Source organism: Barbus barbus (assembly GCF_936440315.1).
Source record: "Barbus barbus genome assembly, chromosome: 12".
NCBI classification, from domain to species: domain Eukaryota; kingdom Metazoa; phylum Chordata; class Actinopteri; order Cypriniformes; family Cyprinidae; genus Barbus; species Barbus barbus.
In genome coordinates this window covers 27,938,529-27,963,629 of record NC_136740.1, presented here as the reverse complement: position 1 = coordinate 27,963,629, position 25,101 = coordinate 27,938,529, and the positions used below count along the sequence as shown (strand labels likewise).

The 25,101-nt window shown below is 37.5% G+C and overlaps 1 protein-coding gene across 1 annotated transcript; it reads right to left on the bottom strand.

Annotated features, from left to right (window-relative positions):
* Positions 1–380: 380 nt before the first annotated feature.
* Positions 381–24,444, bottom strand: LOC306877769 (nonsense-mediated mRNA decay factor SMG5-like). The gene is made up of 22 exons (XM_079429726.1): positions 24,021–24,444; positions 22,803–22,901; positions 22,490–22,613; positions 22,244–22,400; positions 21,424–21,513; positions 21,220–21,309; positions 20,953–21,031; positions 20,639–20,764; positions 18,000–18,068; positions 17,694–17,905; positions 16,562–16,699; positions 14,123–14,959; positions 13,193–13,362; positions 13,008–13,083; positions 12,744–12,919; positions 11,597–11,755; positions 4,676–4,735; positions 4,399–4,558; positions 3,204–3,294; positions 2,933–3,007; positions 2,677–2,815; positions 381–1,466 (listed from the first exon to the last, which is right to left on the bottom strand). The coding sequence occupies exons 1-22, from the start codon at positions 24,083–24,085 to the stop codon at positions 1,383–1,385; spliced, it is 3,276 nt and encodes a 1,091-aa protein (XP_079285852.1). The 5' UTR covers positions 24,086–24,444; the 3' UTR covers positions 381–1,382.
* Between the last annotated feature and the right edge of the window lie 657 nt (positions 24,445–25,101).

Genomic DNA, 25,101 nt, shown 5'->3' with positions numbered 1-25,101 from the left:
ATGATTTTTTAATTATTATTATTTGTAGTTAATAAACCTTGTTTGTGGTCAGGTGTTTTGAAAGTAATTAATACTTATATACGTTTTCAACAGAATACATAATATTATTAATGTTTCTTCACCAAAATCCAGCTTTTGTCATCACAAGAATAAATTACATTTTAAAATATAAACACTTCAAGCTGGTTTTTTTTTATTATTTTCTAAATTGAGTATTTAACTTTTTTCGAAGATAATTTTACAAATAATAATCTTGACTTGCAAACATTTTCTGAAGGTAAATAACCTTCTTTCACAAACCATTTGCTAAAATAAAATAAAGTAAAAGAACGGAGTTCAATTTTTGATGGCACTCAAAACACCCACGGACAGAGACAAAAGACCTTTTAAACGAAATCATTTTATTGTTTAATGCACTGCCTCACACGTACATTGGATTCCTTTGCGTTGTGCAATATGGGACAATTACTATGAGAATGTGATGGCGAATGACTGGGACTAGATTTGCTGAGTAGTAAACTCATGTTGAGAGTCAAGCAGAAACACTTCCACATCCATCAGCACAGCAGAGTGTGACCGGAGTCAGATGATGTCTGTGACTTAGATCTCTACACTCATCCTCATTCCTGTGTTCAGCACAGCATACAAAGGCAATACGACATACAAAAATAAAATCAACTAAAAGCAACCATTTGCCAGAGTTCCTGCTCATACACAGATAACACAATACATTAAATCACAAAGCTACACAGCAAAAAGAAAAAAAACAACAACAACACAGTGGGGAAGCCACGTTAGAAAGAACAAATCATCAAAAAGAAGTGTACACCCTAAACCCTGAATCCTTCGCGACCCTAGGAGTCGAGGGCAAACGCTAGACGGGATGATTTCTGTTCTGTGCTCACCGCCGCGGTCAAACACAGACATCCATGTGGCAGTGCAACCCCATGACCGTAGCCAGAAGACGAAAATGAAAAAGAATCCAAAAACATTTTTCTATATATTTTGATGTATGGGTTTGTTTTTGACGTATATGGACATGAATGTTCGTTTCTCTCTCTCTAAACATATACAGTCATTTCATCAGTATATATGCCTGGTTATGGCGCACCAGGGGCACTTAAACTGAGTGATTTCACCCCGTAGCTTCTTTTAACCCTCCTGTGTCGGGGTCGAGGATGTTCCTCTGACTTCTCTTTTCTCCAAACACTTCCTGCACCCTCCTTCCTTCTAACCCTCCATCTTTTGAGTTTTTTTTTTTCCTGGAGACGCAGATACAGACAGAGCAGTAAAGTGGGAGAGAGAGAGAGAGAGAGAGCGAGAGGGAGTGAGTGTGCGATCAGCCGAATGCCGAGCCAACCCCCTGCATCCCACGCCATCTCTCAGCCCATCTCTTTCCACTGCCGGTAGAAGTCGGCGATGTTCTTCAGCTCCATGCCTGCTGCTGCCACCGCCTGGACAGCCGCCTGTAGCCAGAGCAATGGACACAGTGTTAATGCAGCTTACAAACAGACACCACTGCAATAACCCCAACCCAGAAACATCTGGACAACTGCTGCGTCTGAGAGGAGTATATCGGCTAGCCTTAGAAGCTACATTTTACAGCAAATGTAGAAATACACATGCCACATTGTATTTAGCCTTTTTCAAAATAGCTTTGGGAACAATATACACTACCGTTCAACAGTTTTGGATCAGTGTATTTTTGTTTTTTAAGAAATTAATACTTTTATTCAGCAAAGATATGTTAAATTGGGGAAAAAAAAGTGATAGTAAAGATTTAAATTTTGAATGAATACTGTTTTTTGTAACTTTTACTGCTGAAAATTCAGCTTTGCCACCACAGGAATAAATTATATATTAAAGTATTTTGAAATAGAAAACCGCTATTTTAAAGCATAAAAATATTTAACATTATTGTATTATTTTTTTGTCAAATAAGCAGCATTTATGAGCTTTATATATATATATTTCTTGAAGCATCTTGGAGACGTTGCCACAGTTCTTCTGGATTTAGTCTGTCTCAGTTTGTTCTGTGTCTTCATGTCATTCCAGACAGACAGGATGATGATCAGATCAGATCAGATCTCTGTGTGGAGCACTGGCTGTAGTCAGACTCCTTGTGCAAACAAAAATCTCACTTGATCATTACAATTAATGGCATAATGAATGTTTGGAAATGTAAACTGATATGTCCTACTGACACGCTACAGCAAAAGATAGAAAAAAATTGACGTAAAACTGTTTTTTTTAGCTGCTGAAAATACTAGTGTTCTGATCATTTTGGCCACCACTCTGTGTGTGTGTATATATATACAAATTTTGAAATATTTAAAATACAGAACTGTTTTAAATTAAAATATTATTGCAATTTGAATAGACTTTAAAATGTAATTTATTCCTGTGATGCAAAGATGCATTTTCAGCATCATTACTGCAGTCTTCAGTGTCACATGATCCTTCTAAACATCGTTCTAATATGCTGATTTTCTGCTTAAGAAATATTTTGTGGAAACTGATAGACTGGTTCAAAGATCTTTGCTGTCACTTTTGATCAATTTAAAGTGAATTACAAAAAAACTAAATAAACAATCTTATACTATGTTATAAGGTTCTACAATACCACACTATTATGATCGTAAAATCTTATTTGCATTCTGCTAATGCCCGACTGACCTTCATGGAAGCTGATCTTTCAGTCAACTCCTCTAGTGAGTGTCCTGTCAGAATGGTCACCATGCCAGCGGTGTCTTCATCTCCACTGCTCTGAGATCCTGTCAGCTGGCGACAGCTGTCCACCATCTTATACAGGTGCCTGTCAACAGGAACAATCTTGAGATGAGACAGCGTCTGCAGAAAACCCTATAGGACTTCACGACTGCAGTCAAAATCACTCTGCTCTCCAACAGAAAGTGAAGATGATGTGGCTTACCAGGCTTCAATGTCCTGTCGTTTTAATTTGTCCCTCTCAAAGCTTCTTCCTGTCTCTTTTTGGCAGCGGATGTACCTGTTGCACAATAAGTGAGAATAAAAGCTCAAGCGTGAAACATTAACTTTAGTTAAAAGTAGACTTTCTCAATAGTGCCGTCTCAAATTGAAATGCATGTTAAAATCAGACTTGTTCTACAAGTCTGCTGTCTACAGTTTGGAAGAGTTTTATAATACCAGTATCGCTAAAACTCAATGCAGAGCTCAAGACGTACCTGTTCCCCTTCCGGAACTCTGTCTCAAGGAATCTGATTCCATCTCTCGCTCCAGAGTTCTCTTTCTTCAGCAAATCCAGACCATCAATCACTGCAAGAGACCAGAAATTCATCTCAGTCGAGCAATTTGTACAAACATACACTGATTGATCATTCCTGGCACACATTCTGTACAAAAAGTCCATATTTTTCATTACATCTTAGGTACAAACTGGAGAGTTTAGATCTTAAATCATTTAAAGTGCAGCGATTAAAAAGAACTAGTGTAAACATTCTGTTAGCCAATCAAAAATATTGGCAAATTAAGTCAGAAGGCTGCCATACATGTCAAGTATATATGCCAAGACGATTAACAGGGCCCCCACTCTTTCTGACTGATGAATTTCCTTTTCTATGACCTTCACAGTTTCTAGAGTGAAGAAGGATTTTGATTCAGACCGACATGCTAATGAAAGATTCAGAATGATTCGTGAACCGGTTTGACTGACTCAAAAGAATGAGTTTGTGCAGAGTTATTTTAGTAGTGTTTATATGATATTATAGTATTTATTAATATTTTGAATTAGCCAACATTTTTACATGATCAGTTATTTTCATTTTAGTCATTTTGTAATTCGTTTCGTCTTTATTAGTTTAAAAAATATATATATTTCTATACAGCTTTTATTTATTTTTATTTCAGTAACTTTACTACATCATAAGCACCCATTTCAATTTTGTTTGTTTTTCATAAAATATTAAAATAAATATTTTTATTTTAGCTTGCACACAATAACTAGCAGTGTTATTTTAGTATTATTTACATAATACTGCATTTTTATTAGTATTTTGGATTTGCTTTTATTTCAATTATTTATTGTCAGTATGTGCTTTTGTAATTTTTATTAGTTTTTTAGTATTTCAATATAGCTTTATTTGATTTTTATTTCAATTTGTGTAATTCTAGTACTTTAATTTCTAATTTTTATTCAAGTCTGAATTTTTCATCAAATATTTTATTTCAGCTTTAATCATCAAAAATGATCAGCAGAGTATAGCCAGATAAACATGCGTTCACTATAGAAATTTTAATTAATTAAGATTGCATGACATTTCCAGACTTGAAAGAGACCATTTTTAAATCCCCTGCTGTTTCCAGATTTCCCACAATTGTGGAAACTCTCATTAGGAGACGGGAGGAGAAACACGGGCTGACCTGTGCGAGGGATGATGACGATGAAGCAGCCGCTGGCAGCCAGCTGTCTGAGCAGCCCCAGGTGCTGGCAGAGAACCGTGGTATCTGGCACCAGATAAGGAGACATGGAGGACTGCGCTTTGGGCTGCTGCAGACTGCCCTCCAGCTGAGAGACCTCCAACTGCAGACAGAGGAAATGCTTCATTACTGCACCCATTAATTGAGGACATTTGGATAAATGTTATGAGCAAGATGTGCATTAATAAAAGTTAAAAATGAACCCAACAGCTGGTCTGACCTGTAGGCGCAGCTGGGCCATATCTCTCATGAGCCGGTTTCTACGAGCTTCCTCCTCCGCCTGTGGACGAGTCGAGGCAAGGTCAATATAACCTCAAAACATGACTCAGATTTTACCCTCAGTAAACACGAGGTGTGAATAAGCAGCTAAATATATTTTCGCCCTTAATAAGGAAGAGAAAAACAGAGGAGTAGTATACTGTAAACAGATCAAAAAGATCACAGTTGGTTTACACCTATGTTTTGTGCATTTTTTTTTTAAGAATACCTTAAAGTGCCCTTAAAGAGATTAATGATCAAACCACAGATATATTTAACCTTACAATTCTGGGAAGAGAACTACAAAAAGGACACCTTGCTGTTTCAAACATTCATTTCACGCCAAAGGAAAAAAAACATGAGAGAGAGGGAAAATGTAAGGACAGAGTGAATGACTGAAGTAAGGACTGAAGTGTTCTTCTTCAGTAAATTTTAAGATGGTTTTAGAGATTAATTTTATTTGCATACTGGTTAACCACAAGATTAACCACACTCCTGCTTTATATTTGCACGTTTCTTGTTTTCTATACAAGAGTTGTATAAATAGATTAATGCTTTTATTAACCAAAGATGCATTAAATTGATCAAACTGACAATAAAAAAAACTTTTACATTGTTACAAAAAGAATCTTATTTCAAATAAATGATGTTCTTTTGAACTTTATATTCAACAAACAGTCCTGGAAACAAGTGCATCATTGTTTTCACAAAAATATTAAGTAGCACAACATTGATAAAAAGAAATGTTTCAAATAAACAAATAAGCATATTAGAATGATTTCTGAAGTATCACGTGACACTGAAGACTGGAATAATGATGCTGAAAAATCAGCTTTGATCACAGGAATAAATTACATTTGAAAACATTCAAATTGAAAACAATTATTTTAATTGTAATAATGTTTAAAAATATGAGTTTTACTCTATGGTTGATCAAATAAATGAATCTTCTGTAAGCATAAGAGACTTTCAAACTCAATAAGAAAAAACAACCTCAAATAGCCGGTCTGACCTGTAGAGGCGGACAATAGAGGCAGATCCCGTCAAACAGAAATGTCTGAAGAACTTTTTAGTCATTATGTCTTATAGACCAAAATGTCTGTTATGACTAAAGCAAGATCAATAATGCGGGCCAAAATGGACTGATAACCTACCGCTGCTATCCAACATTTTAAAACCCTCCACGAGTTGTGTGTTCATCTTTGGATCAAGACACTTTTACATTTTTTTGCATTAAAAACTGACTATTGCCTAAAGTCTGCATGATTCACATGTATAAACTCCCACTAACCTCACCTGTGAATCCCTTCAGATTCACAGCGATCGATTGCTTCTGTCTGTCGTGCTGCTGAGACGTTTGCGATTGTGTAGCTCTGTGTAGCTTCTTACTTTCTTACCATCTTACTTTCACTCTCTGTTGTTTAAAGTGATAATATATAACTTAATTCCCACCATATTTCTGGTATTATCTATCAAACTAATTTGATCGTTCGCTTTTTAAAAACCAAACTAGCATTCGTTAGCTGGTTAGCTTATCACTCGCGGTTCCATTTGCGCCTATTATGGTTTTCTTTTTTCTCGCCCCGTTTTTCACGAGTTCATCAAACAACAGTGGTAAGCGAATCATTCTTCAATCGCGGTGAGTAATGGCTTCTTCTCCTGCTATTGTTGTTTGCAGTGTTTGCCACATGTACAGTTTATCTCTCTCTGTCGGTGATGAGGGATTCACATGTGATAAATGTAGGAAAATAGTTAGGCTGACAGAGAAGATTTCAGAATTAGAAACACGCATCCAAACTTTAGTTGAGGACAGTAAGAATGTGAGGGCTGTAGATACTGCTTTGGATGCAACTAGCTCAGGGAGTCTTGTACATTGATCGGTTCCGGTAGAGCCCGTGCAGCAGGGCAACTGGGCGACTGTGAGGCGACCTAGTCGCGGGTCAAAACACCACTCTTCCGTTCCGATCAGAACATCAAACAGGTTCTCCCCACTCAGTGACGTACCCACTGAGAAACCTGTCAGGAAGCAGACAGACTGGCTAAGGGGCCGTTCACATATTGCGTCTTTTGCGCACTCAAGTTCGTTATTTCAAATGTAGACGTGCGGTATGCGCGCTCATAATGGAAGTGACGCGGTAGCGGTGCGACGCGCTCGTTTTTTCCAGGCGTGTCCGCGCCGCATCGAGATAAAAACATCTCAACTTTTCAGAATGCCGCAAGCGCACCGCAGGTCATGTGACAAGAACCAACCAATCAGCTTCTTCACCTTTTCCGTAACTTTGAAACCTCAGCAGCGTTTTTGAAGTATGGGGTGCACCCAAACACTGCAGCGTTTTTTACTTTTCTTAGTAAATACATCTTGTAACAGAGTTACAGCAAGGGTTTTTCGGTGGTGGAAATCCATTGCTGAAATTTCCTTTTTGTAACGGAGAGCGCAGCTGATGGTTGCTTAGCAACGGCAGACGCCTCCGGAGAGCAACCGCCCGAGCACTTTTGAAACGCTTTGAGCGTTTTCCATGCGTTTTTAGGCGCGATACGTGAACAGCCCCTAAACCGACCATCTGCTAGCCGCCTCACATCACAGAAGTCAGTTAATTCTCAGCACATAGAGACTCTTTCACCTAGATATCACACTATAGAGACTGTGTCTGTTCCCCGAACTAGAAAATATTGAAAACATCCAAACCAAAGTAAGAGTAACTAGATAATGATCTGAGATATCATCGCTCTGCTGCAATATTTCAATATACATCAATTCCATATGACAGTATTAAATCTAGAGTATGATTTCGACAATGAGTAGGTCCTAAAACGTGTTGTTTAACACCAATGGAGTTTAGAATGTCTGTAAATGCTGATCCCAACGAATCTCTTTCATTATCAACATGGATATTAAAATCACCAGCAATTAGGACTTTATCTGCAGTCAGCACTACCTCAGATAGAACAACTTGATGATGTAACAGAAACTATTGACTCTCACTTTTCTAGCACTTTAGATACTTTTAAGATTAAGGAAAAGAGTCCAACACCGTGATATAATGAGCACACTCGGGGTATTTCGTATTGCTTGGCAGGAAAGTACCCTATCCTACAGAAAAGCATTAAAAACTGCTAGATCTTCTTACTTTACGTCTCTTTTAGAAGAAAACAAACACAACCCCAAGTATTTATTTAATACAGTGGCTAAATTAACAAAAAATATAACATCAGCAGGTGCAGACATTACCCAGCAGCACAGTAGCAATGACTTTATGAACTACTTCCAAGATCGAAACTATTAGAGATAAAATTGAAACCATGCAGCTGTCAGCCACAGTATTGCATCAGATAGTGCACTATAGATCCCCCGAGGAACAATTCCACTCATTCTCTTCTATTGGAAATGAAGAATTGGATAAACTTGTTAAATCATCTAAACCAACAACCTGTATTTTAGACCTTGTTCCATCTAAGCTCCTAAAAGAGGTGCTTCCAGAAGTAATAGATCCTCTTCTGAATGTTACTAACTCATTGTCATTAGGGGTCGACCGATTATCGGCCTGGCCGATTATTGGCACCGATATTAAGCATTTTTATGATAATCGTATCGGTCATTTTCAAAACCGATGTGCTGTTAAAATTATTTAGTTTTGAAACGCGCTATTTGGCTCTGATGCAGCCTGTCGGAACTCACCACTCTGTGGCCTAGAGCAGTCTCCGCCCACCGCGCATCTGATTTGTTGAGAGTCAGGAGTCCGACCATTCAACGTGGATGACTAAAGGCACTCTCACACCGAAAGCGCTTGCTAACTGGTGCTGCTTCATCACGCATCAGTTATCTCTCAAAGGCAGCAGCAGACGTTGCTCAAGTTGCAATAAATTACAATCCACTACACTGAAGTTGTAAAAACCTCAATATTATCTATTTATGGTTTCCGAGATGGGGGAAACGCAGGGGGAATCACGGAATCCAGTCATATAAATAGCATTTACTGTATAACGCGGAGTCACGGAATTAGTCAAAGTTTGGATGAATTAATCAAAAGTAGGTCAGTACACTTAAATCGACTCACAATATGGACTATCTGTAAACATTAAGCTGCAAAAAGACTATTTAAATATGAATTCTGCATGTTCGGCGAATGGCACAGACGCGCGGTTTTGACACACACACACACACACACTGGAGTGCGCGACGCTCGCGGTGTTTTCCGCATCTGCCATGTCACTAAATGAGGACATAAATATATGAACATCATCCCCAGAACTGCTCTGAGAGTTACTTCATGAGCATTTGACGGTTTCGTTTGAGTAAAACGATCGTCATATCATAAATAGGCTACAGATACTTAAGAGGTCCTCATGGCAACCCGTCACAATAAACGTTCGGTTTATTTACTAATACTACTACAATTATTACAACTTCTGTTTAAAAGAACAATCACACAATACGCTATTTCTTCCATGTTTTAATTTTAATAGTAAACCTATTTGGTTTGCCAAATTTGAGTTTAACTCTCATTTGATTAAAAGATAAATTAAATGAATATTTTATGCCTTCATTTGCACTGCACTGTAAATGAAAACTAATGTAAATTACTGTCACATAGGCCAAGATTAAGATACTGTCACATAGGCCAAGATTGTGATGACGGAAATTGGGACATTTCAATAGGCTATTGAACCAAGTGAGCCTATAACAGTCTATTAGTGTTATGTGAAGTGACATTCAGCCAAGTATGGTGACCCATACTCGGAATTCGTGCTCTGCATTTAACCCATCCAACGTGCACACACACAGCAGTGAACACACATACACCGTGAACATACACCCGGAGCAGTGGGCAGCCATTTTATGCTGCAATGCCTGGGGAGCAGTTGGGGGTTCGGTGCCTTGCTCAAGGGCACCTCGGTCGTGGTATTGAGGGTGGAGCGAGCACTGGACATTCACTCCACCCACCTACAATTCCTGCCGGCCGGAGACTCGAACCCGCAACCTTTGGATTACAAGTCCGACTCTCTAACCATTAGGCCACAACTTCTAGTTTCATTAAATAGTTATAGTTTCATTAAAATACAACTTCTACAATGGAGCTATGAAGACAATTAAATTATTTACACATTATATACATTGCGCTTTTTAAATTAATCAATTGACGTGCATTAGATGATGAATTGAATAGTCCCCTCTTGTAGGTTATGATTTAGTCAACCGAAAATAATTAATGAAGAATTATGAGAGGTTATGATATTACACATACATTTCTAACATGTAAATTATTGAAGCCAAATACTTACATTTCCCCAAGCTGTTTAGCTTTAGTATTTAGTATTCATAGGCTTAATCATGAAGCATACAGTGGCCCCACTTTTAACTCTCTCTTTATATATTACCCTTATTTACATTTACATTTTATGCATTTAGCAGACGCTTTTATCCAAAGCGACTTACATTGCATTCAAGTTACAGTTTTTACATTTTATCAGCTCTTGCTTTCCCTAGGAATCGAACTTCTTGGCGTTGCTAGCGCCATGCCCTACTATTTGAGCTACATGAAAGCCTTATTGTAGATGGATGCATGGGGGAAGACAAGAGTAAGAAGTGCAACCAACACTAGGGAAGGCCACTTTTGTCAGAACCTTGTTATTCTTAATTTTGACATTCATTTTCATTTTTACACCAGACATATATATCGGTTCAATATATTGGTTATCGGTCTACTTTGTCTGCAATAATCGGTATCGGCATCGGCCCTGAAAAACACATATCTGGGCGGGTCCACAACACGTGTTCAATTTGCTTATTACACACAGGGATGTGCAGCAGCACACAAGCATGCCAAATATTAAAAATGAAAGGATTAGTGTAAAAGAATATTATTGTGTAGGCTACATATATTATAAAAATGTCATATGTCATAATGGATAGCCATTGCGTGAATTAGCCTACCTATTTGCCTATATTTAGTCTGTGCGCCTTAAAATTCCGCCGTTTAAACAGCGAATCCGCCATCGCACGAGCGCAACTCGCTTTTAAAGTGAATGGGAGATGAGACTCTGATTGTTTTATTGCACGTTACGCCCAAAAAACACCCCTTACTCATTAAGAGAATAGGGACAACCCGTTTAGACCATGCGTCCGGGGGCGCCGACCGTTTTTCCGTCTTTAAAATAGCAAAAGTGTATTCGGACACGCCGAGTGTTCGAATGCCAGAAATTGAAAATTAAAAATCAAATTTTCTTGTTTTGCCGTTTACACACATGCAACAAGATCTAATCAGGATATCTGTAGGACAGACTAAAACCAACAGAAACAGATTTTGAAAATCATGCAGGACTCTCAAACTCTGAGTTCATTTAACAGCAGGGACACAAAGTTCATGCTGATTGCAGTGCTCGTGCTGTAGTGGCTTCTTGTGAGAGACCAGCGCCTTTCACTGCAGCCTTATTCCATGAGCTTGTCATGGACTGCCAGACGTTCTTTTCATTCGCAGACCCTGAAGGTTTTAATGAAATTGTACCAGAAAGAGCCGCCTCTTCACCGGCACAGCAAGGTGGCACTTCAACCATCATTTGTTCTACCCATAAGAGCTGCGTGGTTGCTTGGCAACATAAGGCTCTCAAGCAAAAGCTCACAAATGTGGTGAGGTTTTATGAAAAAGACTGGTTTTGTTAACCATGTGGATCCTATCATTTAGATGCACTTTCTGTGACTATTTCTGCAAGGATTTAAGTGGTAAGGCTACTGAAATCACCAACTGAGCCGATGTATCTGACCACACGAAAGAGATCAGCTGAGTTACTGTTTCAAGACTGCAAATCAATACAGAGCTGTTATTGTTCAACTAATAGTTTGGTTTTATGTCTGTCTTTCATTATTATTCAATCTCACGTCTTTTACCATGCGGAACTGTGCCTTGGCCTGCTGAACCAGGTTGTCTTGCTCTGATTGGCTGATGCTGGTGAAGATGCCCGCCTCTGGGTTGAAGTGCAACACGTTGCCTTGGAGATTTGTGAGGAAGTGACCAAAGCTGCGAATGCAGCACACGCGCACCACACACTGGACAGCATGGATAAAGAGAGACATAAAGAAGGAACATGAGAGAATGCAAAAGACATGAATGTTATATACTTATGTAATATGTAGTGTATTAAAATCCTCTGCATTGTAATTGGCTGAAACCAAGTACTTGATTTTCACTGAACAAACAGTACTGTGCATAATGATAGTGAAGTAGGGATGAATGAGAATCCTATGAAATGTAAGGACTACAATTGTTTTAGTACGTTTGAGGAAGCACCAAATAATTCTATTCTATTATAATATATTACCTTTTTTTGGTTAACATATACACTATCAATCCAAATATTGGAGTTGGTAAGACTTTAATGTTTTTGAAGTCTTAGCACACCAAGGCTGCATTTAGTTGATAAAAGGTACAGTAAAAACAGCAACAATTTAAAATAATTATTTTCTATTTAAATATATTTAAAAATGCATTTTATTTCTATGGTAGCAAATCTGAATTTTTAGCATCATTACTCCAGTCTTTAGTGTCACATTATCCTTCATAAATTATTCTAATGCTGATTTGATGCTCAAGAAACATTACTTATTATTATCAATGTTGAGAACGGTCCGGCTCCAAAAAAATAAAATAATAATTAATTAATAAAAAACTTTCTGACCCCAAACTTTTGAAAAGTAGTGTACAGTATATTATAAACAATTTTTAAGCATCATTCATTAGAGTTAAGACTTGAATTCAAGTAAAATGTAGTAAAAACCATGTTATCAGTAATGTTTTGGTTTCCACACAGTTTTTACTAAATGAACAAAAGGAAGAAAGACAGTCATAAAAGAAACATATGATTTAAATGTATTGTATATTGTAATGAATATCTTTGATGACACAAACAAATTGTTGAATCAGTTGTTCAGAACAAGTTTTGAATTGATAAGACTTAAAAGGAAAATAGTGAAACAGTGCAGATGTCAAATTCTTTGTGAGCGCATGAGCAAATAAGGAGGTAAGTGTGACGGATACCTCATCCAGAGGGGTTAGAGGGGGTCTCTGGCTAGTGAAGTCCAGGCGTCGATGGGCAACGCTGAGAGCAGGAAGGTGGCGGAGGGCCAGATCCTCTGGCAGCAGCAGCGTCTGGACCAAAGCAGGCTGCTCACACTCATTCAGCAGTTCTGTTACATCCTTATTCAGACCTAAATCTGCAATAGAACCAGGGAAAAAGATCATTATTATTTAAAAAAATGTAATCCATCAATCAATGAGTTTTTATAAACTGATTTCTCTCACCTGTTTCTAACATCTTGCTGGCCTCAGGAAGCAAATTAAGCAGCACTGAGAGTCTGTTCCACAAGCTCTGAGAACTCTGTTTGGGCAGAGACCAAAGACCAAGAGGTATTCAAAACAGTAGCTAAGCAAATAAATGATTATGCTGTTAACTCTGGTAAAATGCACAATTTTAGATTCCCATGTACCTGAGCGCACATGAGGATGATATCAGTGTTTGTCCTCAGCCAATCCAAGAAGACCTTCACCACCTGGATGAGACCCTGATTGGTCAGAATCTCTAGTCGCTCAGAAAGGGTTTTCTCACTGTGGATCGAATGGTTGCTGTGCTCACTGCCCTCAGAATCAGAGTCAGGATCTGCGTATGACAAATCAGATATTCTTAGTTTTATAAGTATGGACAAAATATACACTTCCTGAAGGAAATAACAGTGCTTGAAAGGCAGTCAGTATAGTGTTAAGGTTTAAAGGTTATTTCAAGTTTTAGGAAATGTTACATCAGAGTTTTAAACTTCAAATTTCTTAAAAATTATACACTACCGTTCAAAGCTTTAGGGTCATTAAGATTGTTTTTAAAGAAGTTGTTTCTTTTATTAAGCAAGGGTGCATTAAATTAAACAAAAGTGACAGGAAATGCATATTGTTCTATATAACTTGTATTTCAATTTTTTTTATATACTTTATCAAAGCAGTGCGACTGTTTCCCGCATAGATAATAAAAATAAATCTTTATATATAGTACATATTAAATTAATCTTAATAATAAGATATTTCTCATGCACCAAATCAGCATATTAGAATGATTTCTGAAGGAACATGTGACACTGAAGACTGGAGAAACGGCTGTTGAAAATTCAGCACTGCATCACAGAAATAAATTACATTTTAAAATACAGTAAAATAGAAAACAGTTATTTTAAATTGTAAAAATATTTGACAGTATTACTGTTATTTTTTCTGTATTTTTGATCAAATAAATGCAATCTTGGAGCATAAGAGACTTTTTACTGGGCCTAAACTTTTAAACGGTCATGTAAAGCATTAAAAGTAGTTTAATTGACTGAAATAATGTGCAAAACAAAGTCTAAATTAATTGGAGAAAGCTCAAAATCACTCACTTGTAAGCAATGTACCATTGTCATTGGCTCCATTAGCAATCTCTGGACTCATGTTTCTTGATATTTCTTCAGCAGGAGGTGTGGCTTCTTGCACTGGGGCGGGGTTAGTGGTAGCTGCAGGGCGGAGCAGTACATTGCTAAAGGTGGGGGCGAGTCGAAAGCAGCGTTTGGCTTGGAAGAGCTGAGAGGACATGGCCTGCAGGTTGCTGCTGATGCTGGCATCATTAGACACTAAGGGGCCATTGGTTACTGGAGGTGTAGAGTTTTCCTCCCTAGACGGCTGCGGTTGTACATCTTCCTCTTGTTGTTGCTGCTGTTGTTGTGGCGCATGCTCAGCATCCTCCATGTCTTCAAGGTCCGAACGAGATTCCTGACTGTTCATGTCAGAGTCCGTCTCAACGTCAAAAGCCGTGCCACCCTCGTCCTCCTCTGAACCGGTTTCCCAGCTGCCATCCTCTGGCAGCGGTCCCCTCCGCCCTTCCCTCCCTAAAGAGTTCATCTGGACCCTAGCGACTCCCAGACCGTCGACCGGACCGTCACCTTCCTCATCCTCTTCTTCGTCACTCTCAAATCCTTCACTCAGGTCGCTCTCGTCCTCCTTGTGAGCACAGCGTCTGCGGCGAAGCATGGAGAGCCGTGAGAACTTCCGCTTCTGTTTTTGCGTCTCCTCAGCTAATCTTTTCTTCTCCAGGCTTTTCTTTGTCCCTGTTGTCCTTCCATTCCCCTTAGGCTCGTCTTGGTCATTCTCCTTCTGTTCTTCATCTTCCTCTAGGGAGCCGTTCTGTAGGGTTCTCTCCTTTAAGAGAACACTACCGTGATCTCTGGCATCAGCGTCGTCTACAAACAAATGCATCACAATGGGAAAGTTAGCTTTAATTGGCAAAAAATCTGAAACAAAAGCTTTTCCGAATCCTAGTGAGCTGGCTAACTAGAAAGCATTATAAGGCATCAAAGGTGCTTCATAACAAAAAAACATTATGGAGCTTTCTAAGATACCTAACTTGAAAATCTAAGGAAGCACTAAATATTAGAGATGCACCGATTGACCGGCCAGTGATCGGTGACCAGCCGGACAGTCTCTCGTCTTGCCGATCTCGTCGAGTCGATCCTTGACGTCACAGCCACGCGCATACTCACAGTCGCGTGTAAACACGTCGTTTCGCATGAGAATGATTCTAATTTTAATTGCGTTCAGTGTAAACAGCGACTGATAATGTTTTTATGTTGTGCCAGATGAGGCTTGCACAGCCTGCGTGAGCATGTGAGAGAGACAGCACACACAAAATAACTCGTATATGTATAGATGCACACTGCGGTAGAAGAAAAAAAGATATTTTCAATATATGATTTAGATAAGCAACATTATACGGCAATGATGTTTCCCCGAATATCAATATCAACACGATTGCAACGTGACACTGATTTTATACAATAATATGTAAATAAACAAGTTGTTAAAATTAAGTGACTTAAATTTTAGACAAAATATTGACTTTTTGCTCTATTTTGCTGACTAAAAGAGTTCCGATCAAAGCCACAGCAGAACTGTTGTGTCTCCGAGCAACACACAGTGGTGTTTCGTTACTGAATGAATCCATGTTTTTAAACGAATCGAGTGAGTCAATGATTCAGTGGCCCATTCATAAGAACAGTCACTTGCCTCTTTTCTGAATGAATCAGTCGTTTGAATGAATCAGTGAATGAATGAATAAATGACTCACTCATTAAAACAGACACTTGTATGTTTGAAAAAAAAAAAAAAAAAAAACATTAATCTTATCAAATATTTATGCATTTGAAAATGCATTTATGGCACCTCAGCTTCACCAAACTGTCTGTGTAAATGCATCTAATGCCACTTCAGATGCAGCTTCTGTTTCCTCAGCAGTGGAAAGATAAAGTTTGTTAATACTAATTTCATTTAAATAGTAACAACTCTGCAGTTTCTTATTATGCTAACTGAATTAATTGAAACAAAGTAAGAATCTGATGTGAAAGATGACAGATTTAATAAGGTTAGGGGGAAAAAATGACCATTTATAAACATAGTGGGAAATTACATCTGTTTTGTTACATACAGCAACTCATTTTACGTAAGCCATTTCTTCCTCTTTCCAGTCAGACAGCACTTTATTTTGAGAGTTAAGTGAGAGAAAATCTGTAACTTAGTCCAGATTGGGGGAATTGTAATGTTTAATAATTTCTTTTATTATGTCAATTGAAATTTGCATAGATTTTTGTTTGTATATGCTGTCAATTAGTTCTTAGAAAGAAAATCGGAATCGGCGAAAATCTGTATCGGCAGGTCACACTTCCAAAACATCGGAAATCGGAATCGGCCAGGAAAATTGCAATTGGTGCATCTCTACTAAATATTTTCTTCACAAATACGACAACTTCTGACAAAACGACGTAGAAGCAAAACAGAAGTATCCATACCAGTGTTATCAGTGTGCAGGGGTGGGACGTCACTCTCTCCCTCCTCCAGTTCAGCTTGCAGTCGAATGTTGACATGATTGACCAAATGGGAGAACAGAGCCAACGTGAAAGCGATGGAGGCACTGTACTGCTTTGAAGCTAGAATTGAATTACAGTTGCACAGATGAGTTAGTACTTCATTTGCAAAAATATATATATTTTTTTTTTATTAAACTGTGTGACTTTAAATTAAACTAATACTGTGGTTTGAATGCTTCCAACACTTTCCTAAACGGGCATTAAATTGACAGATATTTGATATATATATATATATATATATATATATATATATATATATATATTAAATATTCTGACTTTTCCAAGGATGGAAAACAATTTTAAAATACCCTGATATTTCCAGGTTTTGCATATTGCATAGTATATTTCCAACTAAAATGGCTATTTAAATTTTTACTTTATATCTACTTGTCATTAAGTAATTTTATTTTACACACTACATAAAGCTGAAATAAAATAACATACAAAAAATATATAGATAAAACTTTGGGAATTAACTGAAATAAAAATAAAATAAAAAAAAAATTACTAAAATTATTAAAACCAAAATAAATAAAAAGATAAATAAAGCACATAACAAAACTAAATATTTAACTAAATTTAAACATAAAATCTAATTAAAAATTAACAAATACTATACAAGTACATAAATAACACTAAAACAACACTAAGATATACGTCATAGTTGAAAAACAGTGGTTGTCCACGAGTCCTAAGCATGTTTCTGACAAGAACATGTTCCAAACCAAAGATATCAAGTATATCTAATATAATAGGTATTTTTCACTAATCCTTTACAGTGTTGTATCTGGTTAGGATGCAGTCTAAATGTCTAAATATTACCAGGAAACTGAGCTTGCTGCCTGATGTATCAAAATCAAATCAAAGTAGGCCTGAAGCGACACACAACTGCCATTCCAAATAAAAATAATTTGCTTGAAGCCAGCACTATTTTTAGACTGGTGAAGCAGTACCTGTCTGCTTATTAAATGCAATGCAACATAATTAATGACATAATGACATAGCGTAAAATGAGCAGCAGATGTTGTGATCAATTCTTTGGGTCCATACTTACCCCCTCTCTTCAAACTGTGCACCACCATCAGGCAAGTCACCACCATCTTGAATATGAGGCTGTCAGGAAGCACAGAGCAGACTGAGTCGTGCTCTTCCTCCTCCTCGCTGGTTGACTGGCTGCCATGAGCAGGAAGGGGGAGGTAGAACAGCACCAGGTTAAAGTCTTCCAGCACAGACTGGCACAGTGACGTCAGCTCCGTCTCCATCAGACTAAAGAGGTGACAAGATATTAGTCAAGCTGATTTGATTCTCAAATGATATCTTTCAGGTAAGGAACAATGTTTTCAGGAGGTGATGCTCTCACCTGTTCTTGGGCTGCAGCAGGCTCTGCAAATACATGAAGCTCACCAGCAGTCTTTTGATGTCTTTTGACCTGAAGCAAGAATTACCCAATTAATGTGAGTGCTACTTGCCCATGCTAGTCTACAGCATGATGCTAGAATGCTTTATGGTACGGTTTCCAGTAGGGGTGTAAGAAAATATCGATACACAATATTTTGTTTGGCGATACTGTATCGATTCTCCAAAACGGAATATCGATATTTAAAAAAACAAAAACAAACAAAAAAAAATCATAGAAGATTCATGGCAGTTGTTTCGTTTTGAGTTCATATCCTGACCGCTAGTCTTCATCTCTGAACTTAAACAGTGACAGGAAATACTAGCATCAGGGCACTCCACTACTGTTAATGTTAATATAGTTCGCTGTTTGTATTTATATTTATATATCAAATCTTTGGTTTGATATACAAATATAAGTCATTAATAGTTAACTTGAAATAAAATTTATCGAGGGGAGTCACGTGACGTGCTCATGAACCTAGTCGCACTCGAGTAGAGCTCCGTACGTTTGGCCTCAGATTTTTTCGTTTTGTTTTAAGTTTTATTCATTGGTGGTGCTATACCTGATGGCCGCGAGCGATATGATGGACAAGATGGCGAACACTGTTACACACTTCGAGGACATTCTAAGAACTGAGTTGACGGCGATGCAGAACGAGTTCGCTTCTCACATGTCAGTTGTTCAGTCGCTATGCTCTAAACTGGATCTTCTTACAGGGGAGATAAGAGAACAAAAGAAAGTTGTTGCAGATCACGATAGGCGAGTAGCTGTGCTCGAGCAACAGGTTGTGGACTTACAGGATCGCAATAGGCGCAGCAATCTTCGTCTGGTTGGATTGACTTTAAATATTACTATTTTAGAGAAAGGTTGTGATACAAATGGTAGAATAACATAAAAACAATAGTGGAGAACAGGAATATTATATTTCTCTCAGTTTACGCCCCTTGTACTCTTGATCCTACTTATTTCTCTGTTTTGTCAACCTATCTCTTGAAGTTTTCAGATTTTGAAATTGTATTGGGTGCAGATACAAATTCTGTAATGTCGCATATCCTAGATAGATCTGGACCAGAGGAATCACACTCTCAAGCTTTTTGTTCTGACAAACTTCGGCAATGTGTAACCTCATCCTCATTGGTGGACAGCTGGCGTTTATTAAACCCTTCTGCTAAGTCTTTCACTTTCTTTTCTGCTACTCATAAATCCTATTCGCGAATTGACAATATTTTCATTTCTACTTCTTTATCTTCAGCTGTTCGTGATGCCGATATCTGTTCTTTATCTCTGTCAGATCATGATGGAAATTTGTGCAGATTATCTTTAATCCCTCGGCCATCTCGTGCCACTACATGGCGATTTAACCCTAAATTGTTACAGGATGAAAACTTTTGCAGTCAATTCAGAAATAAATTTGCTGAGTTTATTGAAATTAACCAAGGTTCAGTGGATGATCCTTGAACACTTTGGAATGCAGTTAAAGGATTTATATGGAATAACTCAATTTCATATGCCTCTTTCCTTCAGAAAAACCGACACAAAAAGATAATTGAACTGGAATCACAGCTCCAGAATCTGACTATAGATAATCGGCGTTGTTTCTCAGAAAATCCACTCAGTAAAATCATGGTGGTTAGGTCTGAACTCAATTCATTACTGAGATCCAGGGCAGGATTCCTGATTCAAAGATCCAGGCAGAATAATTATTTTAAAGGGAGTAGACCAAGCCACCTTTTAGCTTTAAGATTACGCAACAATGAAAAGTTTGCTAATATTTCAGCTGTGAAATCCCAATCTAGGCTCATTATGCCAGACCCAAAAGACATTAATATCGCCTTTCACTCTTTTTACTCTAACCTCTATACTTCTTCCGCTGATGTTGACCCTGACTCCTACTTAATATCTTTCTATTATTATTATTATTATTATTTTTTTAAGTCTACCAGGGGGTGAGATGGGTTGGGGTGGGTACTAAATTTGTACAGCTGCTTTTTGCTTTGTACTACTGTTCCACAGAATAAAATTCAATAAACGGTTGTTAACAAAAAAAAAAAAAAAAAAAATTTATCCTATTTACTTTTATTAATGCACTTCATCTTAATGTGCTTGATCCATGAGTGCGTAATACTCACCCCCCCCCCCCCAAAAAAAACCTTGCAATTTCTTGTCCTCTGAAACAACCAGTTTCACTCAGAAAAAACATCAGATTAGTCTTAAAATAATTGAACTAAATTAAAATGTAAAAAAAAAGAATTGAATATTTATTTATCTTTATTTTCTTCCTCAACAGCAATTGTTTTTTTAATACTCAGTTCCTGAAACTTATGCGATCACAATAATAATTGTAATTAACTTGTTTACTATATTGACACTCCCAGTAGTAAGAAAGAAGTCTGAGAGCAAATGGCTTTTTCAGTTACAGCAGAAATACCAGTAGTAATATAATAGCCTATATGAGGGGCCTTTGAATATTGTGTTGAACAATGGAAAGCAAGTCGAAAGGGTTGAGAACATGATTTATATAACAGGAATACACTTCACATATTTTCAAAAACACTCCTCCATCCTGTCTTTTATATGTATATAAAAGAGAGCGAACACACCTCTGGCATGATGGTGAAAGTTTTTTCATCTCTTGTTTCTTCACCTGGTGGTACATCTTGGCTGCCTTGTCAAACAGACGCTTTAAATTCCCATAAGCGCCATCGAAGGGAGTCTCCGACTGAATACTATTCAACAGGAAAAACCAGTCTGTTATGTTCATGCAGCGTTATCAGATTCTTTGAACACTAGTCATACAAAACTTTAATGCTACTTTTCAAAAGGGAAAGAAAAGGATTGTCATTAAACAGTCCTGTAATGCTGCTGCATCCATTTATTCTCCATTTAAATATAATGCAGTTCTCAGATGCCTTACCAGCGCAAGTAGTAGTAAGTAGCCTCCACATTATAAAATTTACTTCCAGCAAGCGTACCCAGCTGATTAAACGGCATGCCTGTAAGAGACAACAAAACATTTCCTCAATGCAATAACATGAAAGTCAAACAAAATAAAAAAATAACAAGGAATCCATTAAACATTGCTTAAAATTCACAGTTTAACAGACAAAATCATAAAATGCATGCTCTCTGGTGCCAGAAAAAGGTGTTGTAAGGAGGATGTGAGAAGCAAGGACTCGCTCACCGACGTGAGGTGCGACAGACAAGGCCTGGTGATAAAAGCGCTCCGCCAGCTGCTCTGCCTCCACTCCCGCCAGTTCATTTTGGTACCGCGCTTCACATAAACATTAAAAGAGTTTGATTTCAGATTATGTGAACATAATATCACCCTGCCAGAGAGAGATTTAAGAGGCTGATTTTAGAAAATATCAAGTGAGAACACACTTACCGAGATCTCCCAAGTACACAAGGCATCTGTGACACGCCATCTGGGCCCACTCCATCTCTTTAGGGGTGGCTGAGACTGGTTTCTTACGACCTACAGTCATTAATCACAGAAAGATTATCTAATGTATGGTTCCATTCAGCAAATGCTAAAACGGGATAGTCAGACAGCATATATTGTGGAATACCAGAGATTTTGCTATACGGCATTCCTACATTTTCAGGCCAATTAAATTTTCCATGACTTCTACAGTCAATTGTGACAACTCGATACCAATTTGTCATCCTTAAATAGATTACACTCACAAAAAAGGAATTTCTAGACAATTATACCTTTTAGAGCTGACTAGAAAAATTTACATTTACTAAAAATTTTATTTCCATAATTTTATCAGGTCTAGAAACCACAATTTTTGACATCTCTGATATTTTCAAGTTCTCCATGACTGTGGGTACTCTGGCTGTTCTGTTTATATGGTAGACATATTTACAATGAAGGCTAGTAAATGACAGATTTTTTTTGATGGATAATTATGCCTTTATGGGGTTCCCAAATCATTTGATCAGTGAATTTACATGGATTTTCTAATTATTGTTATTACGTCAAAGAGATTACACTCACAAAGAGCAATTACTATTCAATTAAATAAAATTACTATAGATTTCTTTACACATTATTATTTGTATTAATATTATTTTTTATTAACATTATTAATAATTTATTTATATATTATTATATTTTAATTAGACATATTTAAGATTTATTTTAAATTCCCCCAGTGTAGGAACGCTGCCTTTAATATGCATATGGAAGCATGTCTCACCGATGAGTGGGTCGGTGACGTGTGTCCAGTCGATGCAGTCCTGTAACTCCAGCTGATAGTGTGACTGGATGTAGAGCAGCAGGTGTTGAAAGAAGCCCACCCCAGCGATCAGATGGGTCCTGTAGGCGCACTCCAGAGCACTGCGGCTGTGAATATGCTGCGAAGAGAGGGAGGATTTCAGTCTGATGGCAAGTACAACAGCAAATAAAACTACTTTAAATCATGGAATGTGTTACGTGACAGTACCTTCTTGTTGGTCTTGATGACCTGAATGACCTCATAGTAGACCTTCCTCCACAGTAGCTCTTCTGCCTTGCGTCCATAATCCACAGGGTGCAGGAACATCAGCTTAACACAAAGTTCCCGCAATCTGGTTAAAAAAATATAACAAAAAGAAAATAATTATATTTAAGTATATGGGAACGTTAATGAGTTGTTGTGTCATAAACAGATGTGACAAGCAATAAAATCTCTCTCTTCCGTGCAAATACAACATAATCTGACCAATTATATTGCGTTGTTCCTGGTCAGGTTGCAGAGAGAATAAACTTGTGCTTACTTGTTCCTCAAACTGATATTCTCAGGTTTGAAGACCTCCCTATATGACGACTTGCCGCTGATTATAATATCCAACTTATGCACAGTTTCCACCACAGCCCTAGATAAAACAAGAAAGAAATTATGAAAACATAGTTATATACACCACATACTCACAGTATATTAAATTTCCATTCAATACTTTCACGTATTAATTTGAAAATCTCAATTATTGACTTCAGGGTTGATTTGAAGCCTGATAATTTATCTTTATTTTCTCATTTCTAATTTGCACATACTTGACCTGTACATACATATTTGTCTATATTATATATTGTGTTTTTGCTGCTTTGTACATTGCCTAATGCCTATTTGGTTATTTGTTGTTATTCTTTTATTATCTGTGTCCTGTCCTGTTGCTGTCTTTCTGTTGCACTGTGGAGCTTCTGTCACTACAACAAATTCCTTGTATGTGTAAACATACCTGGCCAATAAAGCTCATTCTGATGCTTTCCATTAAATGTCATATTTTTTATAATGTTAGTAATATTTCAAGATTAACATTTACTGGACTGAAGTATCTTGGGTTTACTTAAACATCAAAACATATTTTTTTGGGGAAAACTTAAAATGTGAGCATCAAAATTACATTACAAGATGGAATTTTATTGTACTTTATTTATACATATGCACTGAATAAAATGTTATATCACACTATATGAACCACAAAAGCTTAATGTATCAAACATGATACCAATCTTTTTTAGTGAATTTATTTTACATTTACTCTAAAGGTTCAATAAACGGTTTCATTTTAAATGATTACATTTGTCTGACTATTATTATATATGTCAAGCTTATATGCGTGCAGATGCTTTAAATACCTTCAATTCTCGTGCAATTCTGGCCTTTCATTCGTATATACACATATCTATCCTTTTAAAGAAACTAAAAAGAGAATGTCTAGAGTCTAGACATAAACCATTAAGTAAATTTAGATTGTAATGCCTATAATTTGATGCCAGACATGCTAAATAATATAAGACTCCCAGAGGAGACATTATGGACACGCAGAGGCTAAAAATGGCTAAACTGCCGCTGTATTCAAGTGTCAAGTGTCTCATTTAGCAATTTACCTTTATGAATAGGATTTCCAACACTTCTGACCCACAAAAACATAACATATACAAAGCATTACAGAGATTTCCTGACAGTGCCGGCCTGCTGACAGCACTCTTACCTGTATAGTCGTTTAATATGAAGCACTTTGGCCTCTGGCTCGCTGTCTTGACCGGGTCCGCTCATCCTAGCAGTGATATTGCGGCTGCTGTGGTCTGTTTTCGTGTATCTTGTTCTGTTTCTGGTTCGTTCAGCTCCAGTTTAGCGCGCGGCTAACGTTAGCAGGCTAGCTAGCTCACCTATTTCCTTCAAATTACAACTTGAACACAAACGCTGTCGTTCCTGCCCTCCCCCGGCACCGGCAGCGATACCCATCCGTTTGAAAGCCGGTGTGTGTGTGCTGGTGTCGGTTCGGGTCAGCTGTCACATTTTGAAGGGGTTGTTTTTGTGTTGTTGTCGCTCATCATTCCGAATGTCGCTCCGCGAGCGGCCATTTTTCCCCCTCCCACCGCACACGGTTCAGCGACCGCTTCAAGTATCGCGACGGTTGACAGACTCCTACACCGCCGCTACAAATCTCGCGAGAGTTTCCTCAGGTCAAGTTCTTGGTCAAATACAAGCACTCGGCTGCAGGCGAGCCGATCAGTGAGTCGCTGGTTTCTTTACAAAAGTCAGAAATGTAATTTGTTGTTAAGTTATAAGACGTATGCATACATTTTCTTCAAATTCTAATAAGTTTTCTGAATTGTTGTCATTTCAATGTGATTAAAACCAACTTACCAGTTTCATGTAGCTAGAATAGTAGTCATGGTAGTTTTTTTCTGAATCTGTTCTCACCACTGTCTAATGTAAATCAATTGATCAATCGGTATATAAATTAACCAAGTATATAAATCACTAAATATTTTATAGTATTCTAAATAATACATTTGTCTGAAGAGGCACACTGTAAGGGTTTTATGAATGGAAAGTGAAGTCAGATATGCAATTTCCCTCTAGAAAATCATCAAACATACCATTTAAGGCAAATATACCTGTATGAATATGTGTGAATTGCATGTAAATGAATAATTACAGTGCCCTCCAAAAGTATTGGAACAGTAAAGACAAAATTGCTCTGTTGGCTGTGGAGTCAAGACATGTGCAAATATGATTAAAAGATGAATATGAGACAAAACTACAGAATGTCACATTTTATTATT

Bases quoted from the DNA above. Each gene is read 5' to 3' on its own strand.
- LOC306877769 (XM_079429726.1), bottom strand. From the start codon at position 24,085: ATGAGCGGACCCGGTCAAGACAGCGAGCCAGAGGCCAAAGTGCTTCAT. The intron at 22,614-22,802 runs GTAAGCACAAGT...TTTTTTAACCAG, and splicing joins AATATCAGTTTGAGGAACAA to ATTGCGGGAACTTTGTGTTA. The intron at 22,401-22,489 runs GTACTGTCACGT...CTCTCTTCGCAG, and splicing joins TCATCAAGACCAACAAGAAG to CATATTCACAGCCGCAGTGC.